At 40.7% G+C, this 21193-nt stretch overlaps 4 protein-coding genes across 4 annotated transcripts; 3 read left to right on the forward strand and 1 right to left on the reverse strand.

Annotated features, from left to right (window-relative positions):
- Nucleotides 1–23: 23 nt before the first annotated feature.
- LOC102714245 (NAC domain-containing protein 2-like) lies at nt 24–1105 on the forward strand. Its single transcript, XM_006645364.1, has 2 exons — nt 24–524; nt 629–1105. Exons 1-2 carry the CDS (start codon nt 24–26, stop codon nt 1103–1105), a joined length of 978 nt encoding a protein of 325 aa, XP_006645427.1.
- A 4962-nt stretch (nt 1106–6067) lies between these two features.
- LOC102705195 (ricin B-like lectin R40G3) lies at nt 6068–8398 on the forward strand. The gene is made up of 4 exons (XM_006643578.3): nt 6068–6656; nt 6754–6876; nt 7705–7933; nt 8072–8398. Coding segments are annotated over exons 1-4 (888 nt in total). The 5' UTR covers nt 6068–6122; the 3' UTR covers nt 8074–8398.
- A 3848-nt stretch (nt 8399–12246) lies between these two features.
- On the forward strand, nt 12247–13305 carry LOC102714517 (NAC domain-containing protein 92-like). Its single transcript, XM_006645365.1, has 2 exons — nt 12247–12421; nt 12515–13305. Exons 1-2 carry the CDS (start codon nt 12247–12249, stop codon nt 13303–13305), a joined length of 966 nt encoding a protein of 321 aa, XP_006645428.1.
- Nucleotides 13306–14900: 1595 nt separating this feature from the next.
- Nucleotides 14901–20983, reverse strand: LOC102705470 (light-mediated development protein DET1). Its single transcript, XM_006643579.3, has 11 exons — nt 20709–20983; nt 19667–20091; nt 19321–19549; nt 18244–18339; nt 17890–17958; nt 17605–17661; nt 17437–17517; nt 17197–17361; nt 15996–16091; nt 15488–15587; nt 14901–15175 (listed from the first exon to the last, which is right to left on the reverse strand). Exons 1-11 carry the CDS (start codon nt 20787–20789, stop codon nt 15039–15041), a joined length of 1536 nt encoding a protein of 511 aa, XP_006643642.1. The 5' UTR covers nt 20790–20983; the 3' UTR covers nt 14901–15038.
- Between the last annotated feature and the right edge of the window lie 210 nt (nt 20984–21193).

The raw sequence follows: 21193 nt of genomic DNA on the forward strand, positions 1-21193 counted from the left end.
GATCTGAAGCTCCTCCATACATGATGACCATCGACCTGCAGCTTCCGCCGCCGTGCCCGTGCACTGCCCTGCCGCCGGGCTTCCGCTTCCACCCCACAGACGAGGAGCTCCTCCTCCACTACCTCCGCAAGCGCGCCGACGCGGCCCCCTGCCCGGCCCCGGTGATCGCCGAGGTCGACATCTACAAGTTCAACCCGTGGGAGCTGCCGGCCATGGCGGTGTTCGGCGAGGCCGAGTGGTACTTCTTTAGCCCCCGCGACCGCAAGTACCCCAACGGCATCCGTCCCAACCGTGCGGCCGGCTCCGGCTACTGGAAGGCCACCGGCACCGACAAGCCCATCTCCGACGCCGGCCAGATGCTCGGCGTCAAGAAGGCGCTCGTCTTCTACCGTGGGCGCCCTCCCAAGGGCACCAAGACAAGCTGGGTCATGCACGAGTACCGCCTCGCCGACGCCATGATCAACACCTACAGGCCCTCCAAGCAGCTGCAGGCCGCCTCGTCAAGCTCCAGCAGCAGCATGAGGGTACGTAGTCGTACGTATATAATAACTCTAGCTAATAGCTCAGACTCTGTGCATCATGCCTATGGTATATATGGTATTGATTGTTTGTACATGCACGCGCGCAGCTGGACGAGTGGGTGCTGTGCAGAATCTACAAGAAGGCCAGCCAGCAGCTGCACTACATGTCGCCGTCCATGGACGACGACGACCAACAGGGCCAGCCCCAGGCTGAGGCTGATCACCACCGCCAGGACGACCAACACAACTTCCGGATGCCAAGGCCTCCATCCATCTCCGACTACCTCGTCGACTTCTCGGCCGTGTCGGAGCTGTTCGCCGACAATAACCTCCCGGCATCGGATCACACGACGGCATCTCTGCAGCTGGGATCGATGGCCGTGGAACAAGGCAGCAGGAACAAGAAGCAGAAAACAATGGAGGATTATTCCAGTACAGCTGAGATGACGATGATGCTGCAGGCGCCCAATAACCAGACCGCCAACTTGTCATCCATATTTGAGCCCGCACCTGCAGGCCATCAGCAGCTCATGCCTTCTCAGTCTCAGGATGACAGATCAATATGGCCCTCGACTATAGGTTAGCACATTCATTAACTATATATTGTCCATAATTAATTGTATTAATATTGGAGGCTCTGGATTGATGAATTGATTTGTAGATGTTCATGACAAACTGATAGCTAGCTAGATAATAGGTGGTCGATCAGGACTATATATACGTATATACATATATGCATATGCATATGCATATGCATATGCATAGCTAGCTAGTATTATGTTGTTGTAACAGCTAATCATGCACTGTTGTATTAATTAGTTGTATTTAGAATTTACAATAAGCTAGACACATGCACAACGTAGCCAGTCATTTGTATAGGTACTCCATCTGATTAATTGTAGTTGATGTTAATCTCCAATGACTATATATATATATATATATATAGGCTGTAAATTCAATATATATACTTCCTGTTCTTTCTTGTTTAACCACAACAACTGTCTCTGGGAAACACAAATTTGTCTATCATATCGATCCGCATATCCATGTTAGCTTGGATCATTGCAATTCAGAATCCGGATTAGGTTTGCTTTCTTCAATTCGACGAAAATTGGATGGTTGGCTCTCTACTGCTACAATTCGGATCGTCTGATCTCAGAATATATCCAGCGTTCCATGCAATGGCAAAGATGCTCAATTAAATTAGATGTAGCATATGTGGATGAGTTTATGATATATTATAAATTGTATAAAGTGCATGCGGAATGTATATGGAATTATATATCGACGGGGATGTTGTGAATTTCTGAACTCTGGTTTTCTATAACAAAAACCGATCGATCACCGAATTGATTGATGGATCTATCTCCACGACAGCAGGAGCTTCTAAGTATTTGTCCTAGCTTAATTAACTATATATATATGTACATATATTTTCGATCTGCTAGCTGTGCCCTCACCGATCGAGCTTGCATGGTTAACTTATAATTAGGTTGGGCGTGACAGGCAGATATACAGAAAGATAAACATATGATCGACTAGTTGATTTAAGGGTTGGTTATTTATATATGTATATGTGGCATCATACAGAGAATTCTCACACGTAACAATGATCGATATATATGGAGAATGACTGAGTTTATACGTTAACGATGCATGTACAGTTACCAAACCATTTGCTTGTCAAAGCTACCTAGCTAGCTAGCTCTAGCTTGTTATTATTTGGGCCGTCTGATTGATACTCTTTGGAGAATATTCTCAACCAAATGTTTGACCAGAAGGCCAGTTGCAGGCAGGTTAAGTAATCAATTCAAGTCACTGCTTCCTATTGGCCGATTCATAGTATATTAATGGAGAACGAATTAAGGTAAGCAAAAAACGTAATTACGTACTTGTGTTGGCACGTCGCCGATTGATTGCTATTGCCTCACGCATTAGCATTTTATATAGTAGTATCTATCTATAATCGATTAATTAACGAGGTAATACATGGTTTACTAACAAGCAAGCTGGTGTACGGCAAAACCCTCATCGATCAAATGGCAAATCATTTATATGTATGAATGAAAAAAACAATCAGGCAATAATTACTATATGTATATGTATAATACACACATAAATTAAGTTAGTATTTTGTTGACAAAGTAAAGTAATTAAGTATGCATGGTTGAATGTGTACAGGCTACTCCTATCCTAGCTAGCTGTACGTGCTGGCCAGGAGTACATGCTGCTGCAGCAGAGGAGGCAGGCGCCCCCATGAATGGAATTAATAATCAATCTCTATAATTAAATCAACAAGTAGACGTACATTAGGCCAGTCTCATAGTTTCATGACATGTTTATAAATTAGTTAACCGAGTCAGATTAGTTTTATAGAGATGAAACTCCTTCATTTAATGTTTACCAAGTCAGCAATTTTAACGTGCATGATATCTTCATGAAACTCCTTCATTTAATGATTTTACCAAGTCAGCAATTTTAATATGCATGATACCTTCATGAAACATACATTGAGACTGACTTGAGCAATACATGGTGAAACTAATATAGTAGCACAATAAATTAATATTTCATCAATTGATCCAAGAAACATGATACCTTCATAAAACTCATTCATTTAATGATTTTACCAAGTCAGCAATTTTAATGCGCATGATACCTTCATAAAACATACATTGAGACTGACTTGAGCAATACATGGTGAAACTAATATAGTAGCACAATAAATTAATATTTCATCAATTGATCCAAGAAACGTAAGGACACAACTGTTGATGACGTTTTATATGTGTATTATATACTGGTACTAGTATACTAAGGGTTGTTTAGTGAGTGAAATAAAAATTTTTACGTGTCACGTCAGACGTCTGACCAAATGTCGGAAGGGGTTTTCGAACAAGAATAAAAAAATAAATTTCACAGCTGGCATGGAAACCGCGAGAAGAATCTTTTGAGCCTAATTAATTCGTCATTAGCGCATCCGGGTTACGGTAGCACTTATGGCTAATCATGTACTAATTAGGCTCAAAAGATTCGTCTAACGATTTCTCACATAACTGTGCGATTAGTTTTTCTATTTATCTATATTTAATACTCTATTTAGGTGTCCAAAGATTTGATGTGATGTTTTTTGGTGAAAATTTTTAGCAACTAAACGGGGCCTAATGTCCGCTAATTCGCTGGAACTAGATATTGTTCCGCGCAGTTCTGCATAGAGACAACTAATGTTAGATGAAGTATAATGTATAGAACACTGAAATTTTGTTTTTTTATAGACACCATTACATGTAGAATTGTATTTAGATTTTATATACAACCCTCAACTTATATTTGTATATAGAGCTTATCTCCAACGGAAGTTGTTTATAACATAGATTTAAGATTTTATAAAAATGTATTTGAGATTTTCTAATAAATATGTAGACCTCTAAATAATTTTAATGAAACTTTGCCAACTATAAGTAGATCTCAGCTCTACAATTTTAATATGCAGTTCAACTCAGTATGACATTTAAAAATTATAAAAGCAATCTGAGTTGTGTAGAAAATTTTGTATTTAGGACCTTCTCATCCTCATATTTAACGACACGTCATATTTAACGAGTTTGGGGTATATTTTTGCAAATGTTAAGAATAAAAAAAATGTTTTTTTAAAATAAATATATATAAATAAAAAAATTGGGCCAAACCCGCGTGCTTCAACGCGGGAGAAGAAAATTACGTAGTGGGCCGGCCAGAAGAAATTATGGGCTGGCCTGAACAATTTACACAGTCAAATAGATTTCATCAGATCGATGCGATTAGGCCGGCCCAAATGAAAACGGGAGCAGCAATAATTGAGAAGAGAGGAACAACAGAATGAAAAATAAAATTAAGTCGAAATCAGAAGGAGAATCAAAATGGAACTGAAACAGGAAGGTGATCGAGCTGGCAAAGAGGTGAACCCTCTTAAATTAGCAGCTGTCCTTCCGATGTGGTTACGCTTCTGTTGCCATCTATTCGAAAACAATTAAGCAGTAGAATAGAAATACTAGCAGAAGGAAGATACACACTACTTTCTCCTTTCCCTTTTCCCTAATTGATGCCATTATTAAGTTTTAGATAACCAGTCGTCTATATATTCAAAACTTTTTACAATATAAGAGATTATAAATCATCGTTAAAACACCTTTAGTGATTTGTAAAATTTTAAGTCAGGGCTTAAAACATATTTATGGATAAAGCAAATCCCAGCAAATCTAGATCACAAGTCAACAACATCAATAAAAAAAATTAAAATGAAAGGCACTACTATCATGAATGAATGAGAAGGTGGCGACGTGTAATTTGTAGCGGTGTACGTGCTACTTACGTGTTGGGCACCGTCGTCATGTATATGTGAATATAATATATGCCACCTCACACAAGTACTCAAATCACATGTATGCACGTTGTTGCTATCCATCGATCGTACTCGTACATATACAGTTGGCTCGTGATTTTTTTAATAAAGGATTTATATTAACCCAGCCTCTACATCCCAAAGAATGACCAAGTTCATACCAGAGCACTAACGCTCCTCCCATTACATGGGTCACACAGCTATCTTAAACACACCAAAAAAAAAGCACCAAGTTCAACTAACAAGTGACTTAACCAAACCTCCACGCAAATTGAATTTTCTGAAATTCCAGCCATACTTGGAGAAGAAATCTAAGATCTTCATCTGTAACATCATGCAGTAATTTTTAACCTTTTGCCATCCTATTCCCTAAGCAGGAAAGACCATTGTTTTGCCCCATGTGTCCCTATAAAAATTAACTGCATAAAAGAGTGAGCGCTAGATTCATTATAAACAACATCATTCCTACGTAACCACACTTCCCAGCACAACGCCGCTATGCCCACATTTGTTCAAAGATTTACTGTAACCCACCATCGTATCGGCACCGTACTTATATACATACGAATTCACTCTAAGCTCGAAAAGTCAGAAGCAATAGCAAATATTTATTAGGGTTAGTAGATTTGGACCCTCGGAATCATGTAAACATAATATTCGTGCGCACCAGAATCATGTACACATAGATGATGGTGATGGTGCCCATCGTCGATATGTCTACCGAGGAAACCGATCGTTATTAAAATAGAAAATTAATTATTAAAACTGTTTGCGGACTTTGGATTTATGGGTGAATTCTGATGGGTTTGGGGGGTGAGCGCCAGATCCGGCGACGAATTATTCCCTGCGGTGCGGTGGGGCTGAAAGTCGAATAATAACAATAATACTATTAAGAGCAGTCCAATAGCTGAGTATTATAAGTTAGCTATAAACATATTTTAAGTAAAATAGATAAGAGAGGAAAGAGAAGAGCAAAGTAGTAGACTACAGATTTATTATAGTCAAATGTAGTATGGATTCTTGTATCTATGATATAGAACATAATAATATATTTTTTTATAGGTAACTATTATATAAATTAATTATTAGATTGACTATAGATGAATTGGAGGCAGCAGAAGAAGGCTTCTTGCGCTAATAAAGTGGAAATTTGAGGCGCCATCCTCTGCTCTGCTCTGCTCTGCTCCTCTCTCCGTTCCCCTCCACCTTCAGTAGCCACCATGGAGTTCCCTCACCGCCACCACGGCCGCCGCGACGACGACGACGACGACGATCGCCGCCGGCCCCCCGCCTACGGCTACGACGCCCCTCCCCCTCCGGGGCCATACGGCCATCCTCCCCCTCCCGGACCGTACGGCCAACCCCCCCATGATCCCTACGCTCGCCACCCGCCTCCCTCCTCCGACCCCTACGCCCGCCACCCGCCTCCTCCCTCCTACGGCCGCAACGACGACTACGCTCCCTCCTACGGTGCCGCCGCTCCCGGGGGCTACGGCAACGTTGTCCACGTCTCCCACGAGGTTCCCGACCAGAGGCCCACGCACTACGGCGGCGGTGGATACGGCCAAGGCCACGGGGGATCCGACTACATCAGCCCCGTCCAGGAGACCCTCCCCCTGCACGGTGCAGGCGGAGGTCCGGTTAGGCAGCAGACCCACCGGATTTACTGCAAGGCCGGGGAGGACAACTACAGCCTCGCCGTCAGGGATGGCAAGGTCTGCCTCGTGCGATCCGATCGCGACGACGACACGCAGGTCAGTGGCTGCCTGCCTGCCTTCATCGATTCGTTTCGATTCGATCGCGCGTCAAGGAAGGAAAGCGACATTACATGCGGATGAATTTGTGATGCAGCACTGGGTGAAGGACATGAAGTACAGCACAAGAGTGAAGGACGAGGAAGGATACCCTGCCATGGCGCTCGTCAACAAGGCCACCGGAGAGGCGCTCAAGCACTCCCTCGGCCAATCCCACCCTGTAAGACATGCTTAACATCTCTCACTCCCTCCCTCCCCTAATCTTCCTGCTGCAGCTTGCAATATCCACACTTCAATTAACAAATCATAAATCTGTCTATTGCCAAATTAAAGTGAAATATTTTGTTTGTGTCTTCACTTGGATTTTGAATCACATTTCTATGCCGCAGGAGCACTATTTGTCCAAACTGTATCACTGGGATTAGTATATCAGTTTTAGTGTGGAACCATAACAACCTGTATTGCCGTGAATGAAAGTATTTATCCTACTGCTTTGGAACAATTATATGCTTTCATGTACATACATTGTCGTGTCTAGAAAATATTGTGACTCTGTTAGTGCATCCTTACAATGTCAACCAACAACTCTTAAGATCTGTGATACTCTCAGACTGGCATCCACCAACCCATGTCCAATCCATGTGCATCCATATGACGCTACATGTTGGGGCGTCCATGTGCGTGTCCTCATGTGAAACTAGCTACTCACTATATAGTTATCTAAGACACGATGAGACACCTCCCAATACTACGAATTTGGATATACTCCCAATACTACGAATCTGGATATACATCTGTTTACATCCGTATTACTGGGAGGTGTTGCATCCTAGTAGCTATAGTTTGGGGCTTAGCGAGTAGCTAGCTGTAAAACAATTTGCAATTGTGGCAGATACAATGTTGGGATGTCAGGCTGGATCATTCATGTTGCACATACACCCTTTGCTCAACAGAAAATCACTCCCATTCAATAAGTTAATTGTAGTATGAGCTCTGATGACTATATATTATAATGGATAATGGGGGGAATAATTTGCATCCTCGACAGGTTCGTTTGGTTCGCTACAACCCAGAGTACATGGACGAGTCTGTACTGTGGACGGAGAGCAGGGACGTTGGTAGCGGGTTCCGCTGCATCAGGATGGTGAACAATATCTATCTCAACTTCGATGCGCTCCATGGAGACAAGGACCACGGTGGGGTGCGCGATGGAACCACCCTGGTGCTCTGGGAGTGGTGCGAGGGTGACAACCAGCGCTGGAAGATTGTTCCCTGGTGTAAGTTGAACTTCCTAGCTTCTTCTCAAATTTTGTTTTTTTTTTCTTCGTCTCACTAGTCACTAGTTTAGCTTAATAGTTTCTAACTTCAAGTAGCTACGTGCGTTTCACTGATGACGTGCATGTATATATATGCAGGAGCAAATTTATGCAGCTCTACAATTCTACATACGTGTGTTGGTGTTGGTCCAAGCAACGTACGAGGGAGGTTTGTGGAATAATAAGAGGCGCCTCTGATCGATGGAGGGGCCGCTCGCTGTGATCGCTCAACTGGACTAGTGCTTGGTTTGGTTTGGTCCAGCTTTGTAATAATTCATCCATCTCGTTTGGAATGTTTGTCTTGTCGTTGATCCATGTAATTTGGTCCGTGTACGAGTACGAGTACGAATGACATTTCTGTGTGTGAATGTGATCACGTATTTGTGTGCAAATATAGAGGACCCTTCTGACTGTCGGATTGGAACATCACACAGAACTTGTTTGCTCACTAATTACTGTACTACTAGTGGTGGCATCAGATTCATATCTCTGGCCGTACTACCAATTGTGGTTGTGGATCGGATCGGATCGGATCAGATTCATATCACATCACATCACCTGCCCCTTCCATTATCAACATCTTTTTTTTTTTCTCTTTGTAAGATGCCCTCCTCCATATCTGCGTAGATGCACTGCAGGAGAAAGCAGATAGCGATCTGTTAAAAGCTAGAATATGCCTACTTTAATAGCATCTCCAATAGGTCGTTTAAATTAATTAATTTACTAAATATAAAAGATTTGAGATTAAAACTGCAAGCCAACGGAATCAGCTTCTTCCTCCCTCGAATTTCTCGGTCGCCATTCTCCACCCTGCGCTAGCCAAGTTTGGCGATTCGACGCAGATCGCCATCCCTCTCGTGCGCGTGCGTTTTGCCTGGTTTCCGCGGCCTCACGCGCCTCCCGCGGCTCGTTCGCGTGCATTTGCTCAGCGTGAATCCAATGCAAGGCGATCATCGGTGTCTAGCTATTACCAGGTCGTCGTCCTGCGATTCAATCACCCAGGCGATCACTGGCGTCCAGCTTATGTCTCTGCGATTTTCAATCACCCAGGCGATCGAGCTTGTTCTGTTCGTACGCCGCGGCGTGTGCTATCCAATCCATGTTTTGTTTGCCGATTGGATTAAAACAAAAGGAATATGACGTGGAGGAGGTTTTAAAATATGGAGAGTCAATATTTACCTGTTCTGTTGGTTTTGCCCATAGTTTTAGGAGGTTTTATTTTTTTTAAGAAAGGAGTACAAACACCAAATTTAGCTAATTAGATAAAATTTCTGTTGGAAATGCTCTAACTCCTAACTACTTAAAACACTTTCTATGTATCTGATGTTGATTTGCTACCGAAGTTCATCCTCCAGTTGTATTTAATAAATTCTGTCGTCATCATCTATCGTCGGTCTCAAATTGATTTGATTTTAACTAGATGCATCATCTGAGGTAGGCAATCGACAGGTAGACAGCAAAGACACACGCATACACCGGGCTCTTCATACGGCCGGCCCACTAGTGAAAATACACAGCTGCTGCTGGGTGTTCTGTTTTCAGCCCACAGTACTTTAATGAACTAGTACTAGTCTGTAAACTTGTCCTTTCTTTGTTTGTTTGTCAAACTTAAAACCTCTTAATCTACGCTACAGGTCCGTTGTTAAACCATGCCTGCATATGTCATTGTTCACTGGAGTGCCATCGATCACCACCATATATGATATATGCTTTTGCGCTTGTATTATATATATATACTTTACAGTAGGTTCTTCTTCATTTTCTTTTCTTAATTAGCACCACCACACATTAAATCGATCGACTAGATACTGTAATCAAAGGCATGATATATACATACTTTCATCAGAGTTGAGTATATGGAAGTGAAGTGATTGATGAGCAAGCATGAATGAATGAATATATATATATATATATATACACATACATGCGCGCGTGCATCAACGAACTGATCGATCGAATTGAATGAAGAGATCGAGAAGAGAGAAAAGCTGCGTGCGACTTTGCATTGAGTAATACTATGAGTACTTTAGAGCTAGCCCCACCTTCATTGACCATGTCGCCATCGTATTCGTTCATATGTGGATCGTCGTCCGTTTCATCGATCCGTCCGTCGTCGATGATGAATTGATTGCATACATGCATCCATCCATCGAATGACCATGCAATATTCGTTCCGGCCATTAACAGTACAGGTACAATTAATAGTACGGCAATCTACTGTAGGACAATAACTAAATTAAAGCTAGCTAGCAGTGATCGAGTGATCATGCATGGAGCATGCAGTTTTCCTCGCAGGAATTAATTAAAAAGCAACCCAGCTACATATCAAATGAAAGCTCTAGCTAGCTACGTACCAATGCAATGCAACTTCTTTTTACCAATCTTTATTCTTTACACGGGAGAAATGTCCTTAATTACGCTGTCACAAAATTAATATTATTTGACATATATTGCTAGAGAAAATCTTCCTTGATGACTAGTACTGGCAGCCATGGATGCATGGTCTGCACGTAGCGGCCGGGTATACTCCTGTCCTGCAGGAAACATGCCTGCCCGGTATCCATGGCCGCCCAACATGCATGCATATACGTTACAGAGAACGAAACACTGCATGCGCATAATGTGCATGCGAATGTGGCGACATTAAAGTAACAATAAATTAATTAAACAGATGCATATCTGGTGTCAGCACATATGGAAAAATTAAAGTAGCTACATAAACCAAATAACTGACGAGGATTCAGATATAAATGTATAGATGGATTGTCATGACGTGTAAAAAGCATGCATGCATACATGCCGCATGTACAGACAACCAAACTGAAAGCAGATTAATTAATAAGATATTACATAGTATATGTCATGCATGCATGGCTAGCTGCAGAAATGAATTGTGAGATACTATGACGATGCATGCATGGCCGGCTGCATATCCCCTAGCTAGCTTGATTTGTAACCGGCCGTGTCATGGTTTTAAGGATCGATGGATCACAATGCATATGCATGCAAGCTAGCTTTGACAGCAAGCTAACAGATTATTGTAGCTAGCAATCGTTATAATATCTCACATGCATATGCATGGGCAGTGTAGCTAGCATATTTTGGATGGTTATTATTTGGTTTTTTGAGGAAAAAAGGGAACGCTATATTAACAAACGAAAAATAATATGTAAATAAAATTTGTATGTATATGTGTGTTCTTAACAGTCTAAAACAAAGGCTAAAAAATAAGCTACGATAAAAAACCCTAAAATTAACTATAAATTTAGGTTTAGACTCGTAAGCATAAGTAGAAAAAGAAAATATAGGACCAATGAACTTTTGGACCTAGCTAAAATTTCTTACCATGAACTTTGCATCGATCGGGTAAAATAGAATCATCTTAACCGTTGTTCCCTCCGTTCCACGGAATAAGAATTTTTAACATTGTCTAGATTTATTTGTGTGCCGGTGAATTTAGACACGTATACATTAATACGCGATGAATATAGATAGACCCAGAAGATTTTATAATATGTAACGAAGGGTGTCCCATTCTTTTCCCCCGTTAATTATCACGTCCAACCGAGTGTTTCTAGTGATGATCACATGATTATGACTTTGCAAGCACAGAGTTTTTGCATGGAGAGCTAAAGTTTGTCTGGATCGATATATCTTTTTATCCAGCAACAACCTGAGAGTGCATGGTGCATGATCAACGTGAGGAACGGCTCGCTTGTGAGAAGAAAATAAGCCAGCAATAAAGCGAAGATCTTTGCATGCAGCGAGACAATTAGGGAAGCATGAAGAAACGATGGAGACAAACTGAAAAAGCATGCAGCTATAGGTAAAGGGATTAAAGCAGGCAGGCACGCGATAGATCATAAGGATGGATGAATCTGGATGCAGGAAGACGACGAGCAGGCTGGATATAAGGATGAATTCCAGCAATGGCACCCACAGAGAAAATGAGGATGCATCCAATTACATGGCACGAGGAGCAGTGCTCACAGTTGGAAAGGCTGGCTAGCTAGCAAACAAGAGAATGCAGGAGTTAAAGGAGGAGTCTGGCTTCTCTGACAAGTGGCTTGTGTGCGCACGCCTCCTCATCCCCCATGCCTATTTAACCCATGCAACCCTCTTGCCTTGCATTATATTCAATTCCCTCTTAATTATTTCAATTAATTCGATCGATCGATATATCGCTTACTTCTTCTACATTGATTGATTGATTGATTGGGAACAAGTTAAGCCTGGCCTGGCCTCCTGTGTAGTTAATTTTGTTGAAGCTAGCCATGGGAGAGCAGCAGCAGCAGCAGCCTGAGCTGCCTCCCGGGTTCAGGTTCCATCCGACGGACGAGGAGATCATCACCTTCTACCTCACACCCAAGGTGCTTGACAGCAGGGGATTTTGCGTGGCCGCCATTGGAGAGGTCGACCTCAACAAGTGCGAGCCATGGGACTTGCCAGGTACGTCGTAATTATATAATAATTCTCTAGCTAGCTCCATGACATGCATGCATGATGCATATGTGATTCGATTCGATTGATGAATATATATAGGGAAGGCGAAGATGATTGGGGAGAAGGAGTGGTATTTCTACTGCCAGAAGGACCGCAAGTACCCGACAGGGATGAGGACGAACAGGGCGACGGAGGCCGGCTACTGGAAGGCCACCGGCAAGGACAAGGAGATCTTCCGCCACCACCACCTGCTCGTCGGCATGAAGAAGACGCTCGTCTTCTACAAGGGCAGGGCTCCCAAGGGCGACAAGACCAACTGGGTCATGCACGAGTACAGGCTCGCCGACGCCTCCTCCTCTGCAGCAGACCCCACTCCCAGCCCCAGGCACGACGACTGGGCCGTCTGCAGGATCTTCCACAAGAGCTCCGGTATCAAGAAACCCTTAATGCCAGTGCCCATGCCGATGCCGGTGCAGCTTCAGGCCACCTACCACCAGCAGATGGCCATGGGCATCATCCCCATGCCAATGCAGCCCATGGTCGACCTGCAGGTTGACGACTTCCCCAACGGCCTGCCTCCTCTCATGGCACCCGCACCGCCGCCGCCTGGTTCTTCCTACTCCACGCTGCCTGGCTTCCCCGGCTCCGGGCTGCCGCTTCCGATGAACGGCGGCGGGCAGCAGTTTGGGAACCCGCCGGCGCCGATGCCGCAGTTTTACCACCAGCAGATGGACGGCGGCTACGTGGGCGAGCCAGTGAGCGAGCCGTCGTCGCTGGTATCGCAGGACACCGAGCAGAACAGCAACAACGCCGCGGCCGCCGCCGCCGCCGAGATCTCATCGGTGGCATGCAACATGGTAGCCATGGACGGAGCCATGTGGAAATACTGAAATACATGCATCATATATACGTGTGATGACGACAGAGGGTGGCTACTTTATTTTATGCATGCCTTTGGCTTTTTGTCTTTGTGTGATCTCAGTAGTGATTTGAAAATATTTATTGATATTGGCTTATATATATAGAGAGAGAGCTGTAGATCAATTTATATATGTAATAATTTGTGTTTTGTACGTATGTGCGTGTGCATGCATGCATCGTATATATAGACAGACAGGTATAGATAAATATATATATAGGTATATACATGCATGATGTGTGTGTGTGTGTATATACTGCATGCGGGTATTGTATGTTGTGGTCATGTATTCGTGCGTGAATGATTTTGTTGTATTAATTGTACATATACATAGACATAGGTAGGTAGAGCTAGCTAGCAGTGCATATGCGTTGTTGCCTTCCCCGGCCATTTATATATATATATATCCCTCTGGTCGTGTGAATAAATTATTTTGTTTAATAAAAGCATGGCGTACGTGTGACTTATATGTGCTCCACTGAACTTAATCTTTCTGGCCGGGTGATGCTAGCTAGCTAGTTCATATATACTACATGCATATACACACGCAGCATATATACATGCATATACAATTACAAACCAGCTAGTATATATACCTCACTAGTACACACTTAGTTTCGTTGCATTCACCATTCATATGTAACCAATGTACAAATTGAAAAATAACTAAATTTCAAAATATGCTGTCAACATAATCCTTTGTATTGGGTTTTCCCCCTTTTCTTCTAAATAAAATACTAACATCTGTTGCGACACCACGCTGCTGTCGCACGAAAAATACTATATATGTGACAAACAACTTAAGCTGCCGCACGTACGAAGACTAAGAAACGACAGCGTAGCAAAATGTTAGGCCATGCCCAACGCGATGGTGTGGCTGGCTCTAGTACGACGTAGCTCCATCCTAGCCCACACATGGTGTGACTACCGTAGAAACCCACGGTCCACGTGCCACAGCCCTAGGATAAATCACCGACAGACATTGCTGTTGTTTACTAATTAAATATTCGTACTTTGCTACGGATTTTATGATGTATTATTAATTTTTTTATATGAAATAGTCACATTAATTTAAATTTACATATAAATATCAATCTATATTTAACTAATTTTTAATATCAAGAAATATAAGGACTAAATTATAAAACTGTAGTTTTTAATATAAAAAAATTGAAGGACTAAATTGTAAAACTATAGTTTTTAATAGCAAAAAGGTTTAAGAGCTAAACTAACTATAGTGAGGATAGGTGATGATGGCACCACCAATGCTCCTTTTGATAAGATTATAAATTCACCGAACTAACGAAACATATTATTGGAAAACATATTTTCTCAAAAAAAAAAATCTACCACACTGCTTAGTCCGCTTATTTTTATCCATATTGTATCATTACAATTAAGTAGATAATCAGTAACAATAATCCCCTCGATTATGCCCCTTGGAAAGAATAAGGATGAAAGACAACGTAATAAATTCAAAAGAATTGCTCTGTTTGTTAACTATGTTTACCTTCAGACAGCCATATTCCTACAAAATGAACATTCCAGCATAATCGAAGCCAGGAGAGCCTAAAACCACATCTTTCTTTGCCTATAATAAGATCTTTTGTTAATAAAGCACCCTACTACATACGGCCAAAATTTTTACTGAGCTGTGCACCGCTCACAACTGTTACAAACACAATTGAGGGAACGGCTACGCTTCTATCTCCTGAAATGTAAATTGACAACAGTTGGCTGCATATATGTCTGCTGAATAGAAAGTGCAAGAGGGAAAAATGGGTGAAACAAGAAGGAGGATATTCTTTTTGCCCTGCTGTCAGAAGTACCAGAATCTGAACCTGCAAAGTTTTAAACAAGGATATTTTGATTTACGCCACCATAAAAAATAGATCAAACTCAACATAACTTATCCTACACTCAACCATATAGTATGTCTATGTTCACAAACTGTCCAGTCAAATTTTTAGAAAAATTCTCAGGTATGTTAACCATTATTTTAGTTTGTGGCCTTCATAGTCCTTGTAATATTAAAGTGTTCGTTTCATGAACTACATACATGACTGTCCAATGTCCTCAATAATTATATGAAGATATGAGCAAGAACTTCAGAATTTTGATGATGCTTGCTAACGGCAATGATCTAAGATTACCTGGTTTTATCTTGAATTTGACAACATTTGGTTGCTTCACTGATATAAATTTTATTGGATGCTCTGTACAGTGTCTGTGCCGATCAATCGCTGAAATAAGCTGAAAACAAGGTGGCAAGGAAATGTCAAAAACTAAATAACAATAAGAAAAAAAGGACTACCATTTATTCTTTGCAGTGGACCAAAGGGACCTATGAAAGTGGGTAAATGATTTTGTTATCCTTCAGTTATGCACTTATGCCATATGGAAAAGATGACCCATTTATTCATGCAAGTGGTAGTGTTTATTCAGCAAGGTCAAAAGGGGGAGAAAATAGACAAAAGCGCCTCACATGGCTTATATTTAGAGAAGATTTCAACGATCCTAAAATACATATTTGTTAGTCAAGGTACTATCTTCGATGTGTTTGAACTTGACTGTAAACTGTAAAGACAACCAAAAAGAAATTCAAATATATTAAATACTTTTTGGTGTATATTTATTTCAAACAAGTTGAAGAGAGCGAACCTTCTCATCATACCGAAACAATGATAGGTCAAAGTATGGTGAAGGACTTTGTGATTGACAAGTGTAAGGTAGCGAGGCCATCATCTTTTTCACAAACTGCAAGAATGTAGAACAGATATCATTTACCAAAAGCCAGCATCACATTTTTAACAAAAAAAAAGAACTAATTACAACAAATTAGTTAGCTATGCCGTATGCCATATGTAAATAGTAAGAGTAACATGAAAAAAACATGGGTATCAAGAAATATCCAAGACCATCAACTATTCGTTTGGTTCGAGGAATGGATGGGATATGGCCGCCGGATTTTCGATAGTGTTTGGTTCGTGGACAAGAGGTGGATAGGATGGCCATCCCAGGAATATTCCTCAAATATGCTAGATGGGTGAATCCAACCAATTTGGTTGGATGGGACTATCCACCCTCGCTAACCATTATCATTAGCAAATAATTAGTGATAATTAGTATATTTTATTGTTAATTAGTGATTATCATTTAAAGATTAGTGTTAATTATGGATAGTTAATACATTTTGTTGTTAGTTAGTATCAATTGTTGTAGGATTATTGATCATAATTATATTTTATTTTGAATTAATAATTTATTATTTTTAATCCATCCATCCTTATACATCCAACCAAACAAAAAACTAGCTCATCCTATCCATCCAACCAAACAACTCACTTGGATTATCATATCCAACAAAACATGAATCGTCATATCCCATCCAACCTTGCCCGTGAACCAAACTCACCAGCTTCACACCTCTAGCTTTTCTTTACAAAGATCTGGCTCATTCTAAAATTTTCACAAGCAAACCACTTGTCCCAGGATTAACAGAAGCAGACATAACTGAAAAGGCAATTACTGGAAGACAGGCTGAAGATCACAAGCTTTAAGCCTTTTTTAAGGGTAATACAGGGGTGCCTTTTAAATTCCTCACATCATAGATAGCTCAATGTCAAGATGATTCAGAGATTTTTTCAGTTCAGTTTAAGAAAACAGTCATTATTTTGGTAACTTATTGTTGTTGTACAATATATCCAAGCATGCAGAACTGAGCAGTATTGTTGTAGGCATTAGCACGATAACTTTCACACAATCGCACGTCATGTGAAAACATTAGAAACAGACTACAGAACGAAGAACTTTAATGAGTTCTAAAAAAGAGAAGCTATACTCCCGGAGTTCTCGACATTACCTGTGAGGAGCTGCTTGCTTTATTTTTAATTGTTCGAAGTTGATCAAGGGCTTGAACGTTATTGGAGTGTGACGAGATAAAATTTCCATGCGATGAATTTTGTGGATTTGCGTGAAAATGGTCATAAAAATATTCAAACAATGAATAGAGCTCCTCCGAAGAATTCTGTTGATAAATTGGATAAGCTCAGCATAACAAAAAGAAACAACTCCAACATTATGTTTCAATGAGAATAGATACCTGATAGAGTGAAACAATATCTGTTGTTTCCATGTTGTACACAGCAAAGAATGCTAAATTCTGTTCAGTGCTACGCGAAACCTAAAAACACAAAAATGTACTTGCAATTAAATGACAACAGGTCATGCATAACTGACTGGTAAGTTGAAGAAAAAAAAATGTATTTACCCCTCCATCCACGCTACCAAACTTGATAAATAGGTGATGGCGATCCAAAAACTGCACCTGTTCAACTATCATGTTATAAGCACCTTTAACCAAAAAATATAAACATGTGATAGAATATGGTAGGTCTGGTTAACAACACAGGCTCTATCAACTATCAAGAAGGTTATGTTATTAATGAGAGTTTGCTAAAATTAACTATATTGGTTCCAGGAGAAGGGTTAAATATTTTTTGAAGAAATAAAAATAGGAAAGAGACAAAGTGAGAAGTGGATATACTGTAGGTACCTTCCATATGATAAGATCAGCATAGTCTTGAAAATGAAAATAGAACTTCTTCTTCAGATGCTGAACTCTCTGTAAACAAACACATTGATTCAAACAAACAAGCTCCACAACAAATTAAGTTACAAAGATAACACACAGAAGAAACAATCACTATACAAGAGAAATAAGGAAAAAACGGTATAAATATTGGTTTGGCAGTATTCATGGCAGTTGGGATGACTTAAATCCAAAATCTACTTTACATCAATATTCAAAATTATGTTATCAACCTTGGAACAAGACCATGATAAAAAGACAATGTACACCACGATTCAAAACTAGCACCAAATTAATAAACTAAAAAAGATGGCTAACCAAGGTCTGATCAGATTCCTCATTCCATGTCTTGCGAAAAATAAAGGACAACAACCGTTGCTTGATGCCAGGAAGAAAAGAAACACCTCGTACAACCTGCAGGCATCAAGTACATTGATATTTTGTGATTTATATGTAGACTTGATTTAGACTTATCATGCAGAAGTTCAAAACAAGACCAATATCAACTATTGTTGATCAAATAACACATCATGGGAATGAACATTTACCTAGACTGAAAAGGCTATTTTTTTGCAATAAAAATAGTGGGACAAACAAGGAGCCAAAGTAAAACCTTTTTCTAAAGAACTAAAAGTAATGATGAATGAACATGGTGGAAATAAAATTACATGAAATATTTTTAAGCAACAAACGGAAAGTATGTACATTGGTTTCTCTATCAACTTGTAGCCTGTAAGTTATACAGTTTTACACAACAGAAATAACACGAAACAATAGAAGAATGACATTAGCAAATGGATGATCAGATATTTCAGAACAAAAGCACTTCTGGATAGATGCAGACATACCAAAAAAGTGTGTAGAAGATCAGTTCAGTCTGACAAATATTCTTGGTTGTAGCCTAATTTATTTTTTAGGAAAAAATGGGTGGTGACACATTAAAATCAATGGTTATTGACCTATTTGTTGTTTTATCTGGTAAACCATCAATACTGGAAAAACTGTTCCTCTTTATCTACAAATATAATCTCCTGATGATGCTCCAGTAGCTGTTATATACTATTATTTGAGCCGTGCACACCTATTGTTTCAGCACAATCAACATCAATTTGATTAGACAGGTAAGATGTAGCCAGTACCTAGAAACCATCTCCATATATTCTAGATCGGTAATTTGAGATGCTAAACTTTAAAAACACAATGTTGCCACACAGTCAGATATTGTCAAATAGATTAGACTGCCTGATGAACCATGGGGTAGGTTGTAAACAGATTTCAAGGATGTATGTTAATAACAATATGTAGGTAAGTACATACACATATTTTACAGGCCTAAACAAAATGATGTAAACTATTTATAGATCCATAAATCTTGCCATAAAGATCTGTAGCTACCTGGCCATGTGAATGGAGAAATAACTCATCATCTTCCTGACAAAATGCACCAATTTTGCGTACTTCAACAAGGTTGCCTGAATCTCTTATTTGTAGGACATGAATGGTTTGATATCGAAGAGAGACAATGCAAAGGAGATCCTCATACAAGTAAGCTCCAATACTATGAGCCAAATTGATAAAATCATTGCGGAAAGCTTTCTCGTCTAATATCGCACCATCTTCTAGCCTGGCAACAGAAATATAGAATTTGAAATCCATTCCAACAAAGGAAAGAATGGTTAGAAAAATACATATTGTAATGTACAACTAAAACTGCATTCCTACAGAAACAAGATAGCTGTACCTCACAAGATAGAAAGTAATTTTCTCAATTGATGGTACCCCATGAATCGCACCCTCAGTGGCACTTGAATCATTACTTTGTGCAGTTGATGTTGCAAATAAACCAAACTGATGGCACTCCATGTAAAGGAAAAAGTCTTTACAGATGTACTCATTGCTAGATGCAAGCGAAATTGAGTACAGCTGCTTAAAGAAGCTGTCAAATTTGTTTGCTTTTGGTGGAAGATCATGAGAGTCACATGCCTCATTGCATGAAAATGTTGGCCAGATGGGGCGGTACACAATTAAATCTTGGTGGTTTCGGCTAAAAGCCACGAGATACTTGCCATCATCAGTGAATTTACGAAATGAATAATCGGGGCAATCTATGTCAAATATAGTGTAACTTGGAAACAGGTTCTCGTAGAACTGTCTAACAGTGTTGACCTGTCAACAAGAGGGAAAAAGATGATCAGAAGAGAAAGCTTAGATATTCTTAAGTGAAAGAGAGAAAAAGTTCCATTATGACATCACAATGCTACCTAATAATGTGTTTGCTCTGACAGTTGCTACATTAAATACAACATGAGATGCAATAGATAGGTATGAAGAAAAGAGTTTTGAATTACAAGGATATTAACAAGATATAACTTCATTGTTGCTGATAGTTCACTTTGGACAGCCTCAATCATGCTCCCAGACACAATTTTAGAAAAGTTAAGAGATAGCACTCGAAGCACGGAAATTTCTTAGTGATAGAAGTTCAGTAAGATTGTGGCAGTAGATGATACATTCAGAATGAAGTTAAGAGAGCCGATTGCATCTGTTTTCTAGTTGGTAGCATAAGTAAAGTGGTCCATTGTTGTGCATAGATATAATAAGTTGAGTAATCCTGCGCACCCCAAAACAGAAAGAGGGAAGACAATCCAGAGGGTGTAAAGTAGTTGAAATCGAGCCCCCAGAAAAGAAAAGAAAGGGGGAAATGAAATAGACATAGCAAGCAGTCCAGAAGCAGAGTAAGAAGATAATTAGAAGAAGGAATCGGATGGGGATTGAATAGGTACAGTAGCGCCGGGGCGTGGGGAGAGGAACTGTCGGTCGAAGACCCTGGAGGCGAGGTTGGAGCTGCGGAAGAAGGCCGCCATGAACGGGCCGCCCGTAGACTAGCCGCCGCCGGCGCGGCAGCATCGCACGGGCCAAGGTCGGCGGGAGGAGGAGGCGGAGATCAGCAGGGCGCCCCTGCTCCCTACCTAGTTGCGCCTGCGCGGAGGGGATGAGCTCCCTCCCTCCCTCCCCCCTCACCTCTCCTCTCCCGGTCGCTCTCTCTTGCCTCCTCGGGTGGTGTTGTGGTGCTCAATTTTTTTGGGACAAAAGAAAGAAAAAACAACAAGGCCTGCAACACTAACTTTTTTTTCCTCATAAAAACAACAAATAACTTTTTCCTTCCATTTTACAATACTTCTTTTCTTCTAGCTATGCCATCCTTTTTTTTTTTTACATAACATGGCTGGCGGTTAAGGGCACGTACACCGACTGTCTTTAAGCCGTC

The sequence above is a fragment of the Oryza brachyantha genome, chromosome 1 (assembly GCF_000231095.2).
Source record: "Oryza brachyantha chromosome 1, ObraRS2, whole genome shotgun sequence".
NCBI lineage: Eukaryota > Viridiplantae > Streptophyta > Magnoliopsida > Poales > Poaceae > Oryza > Oryza brachyantha.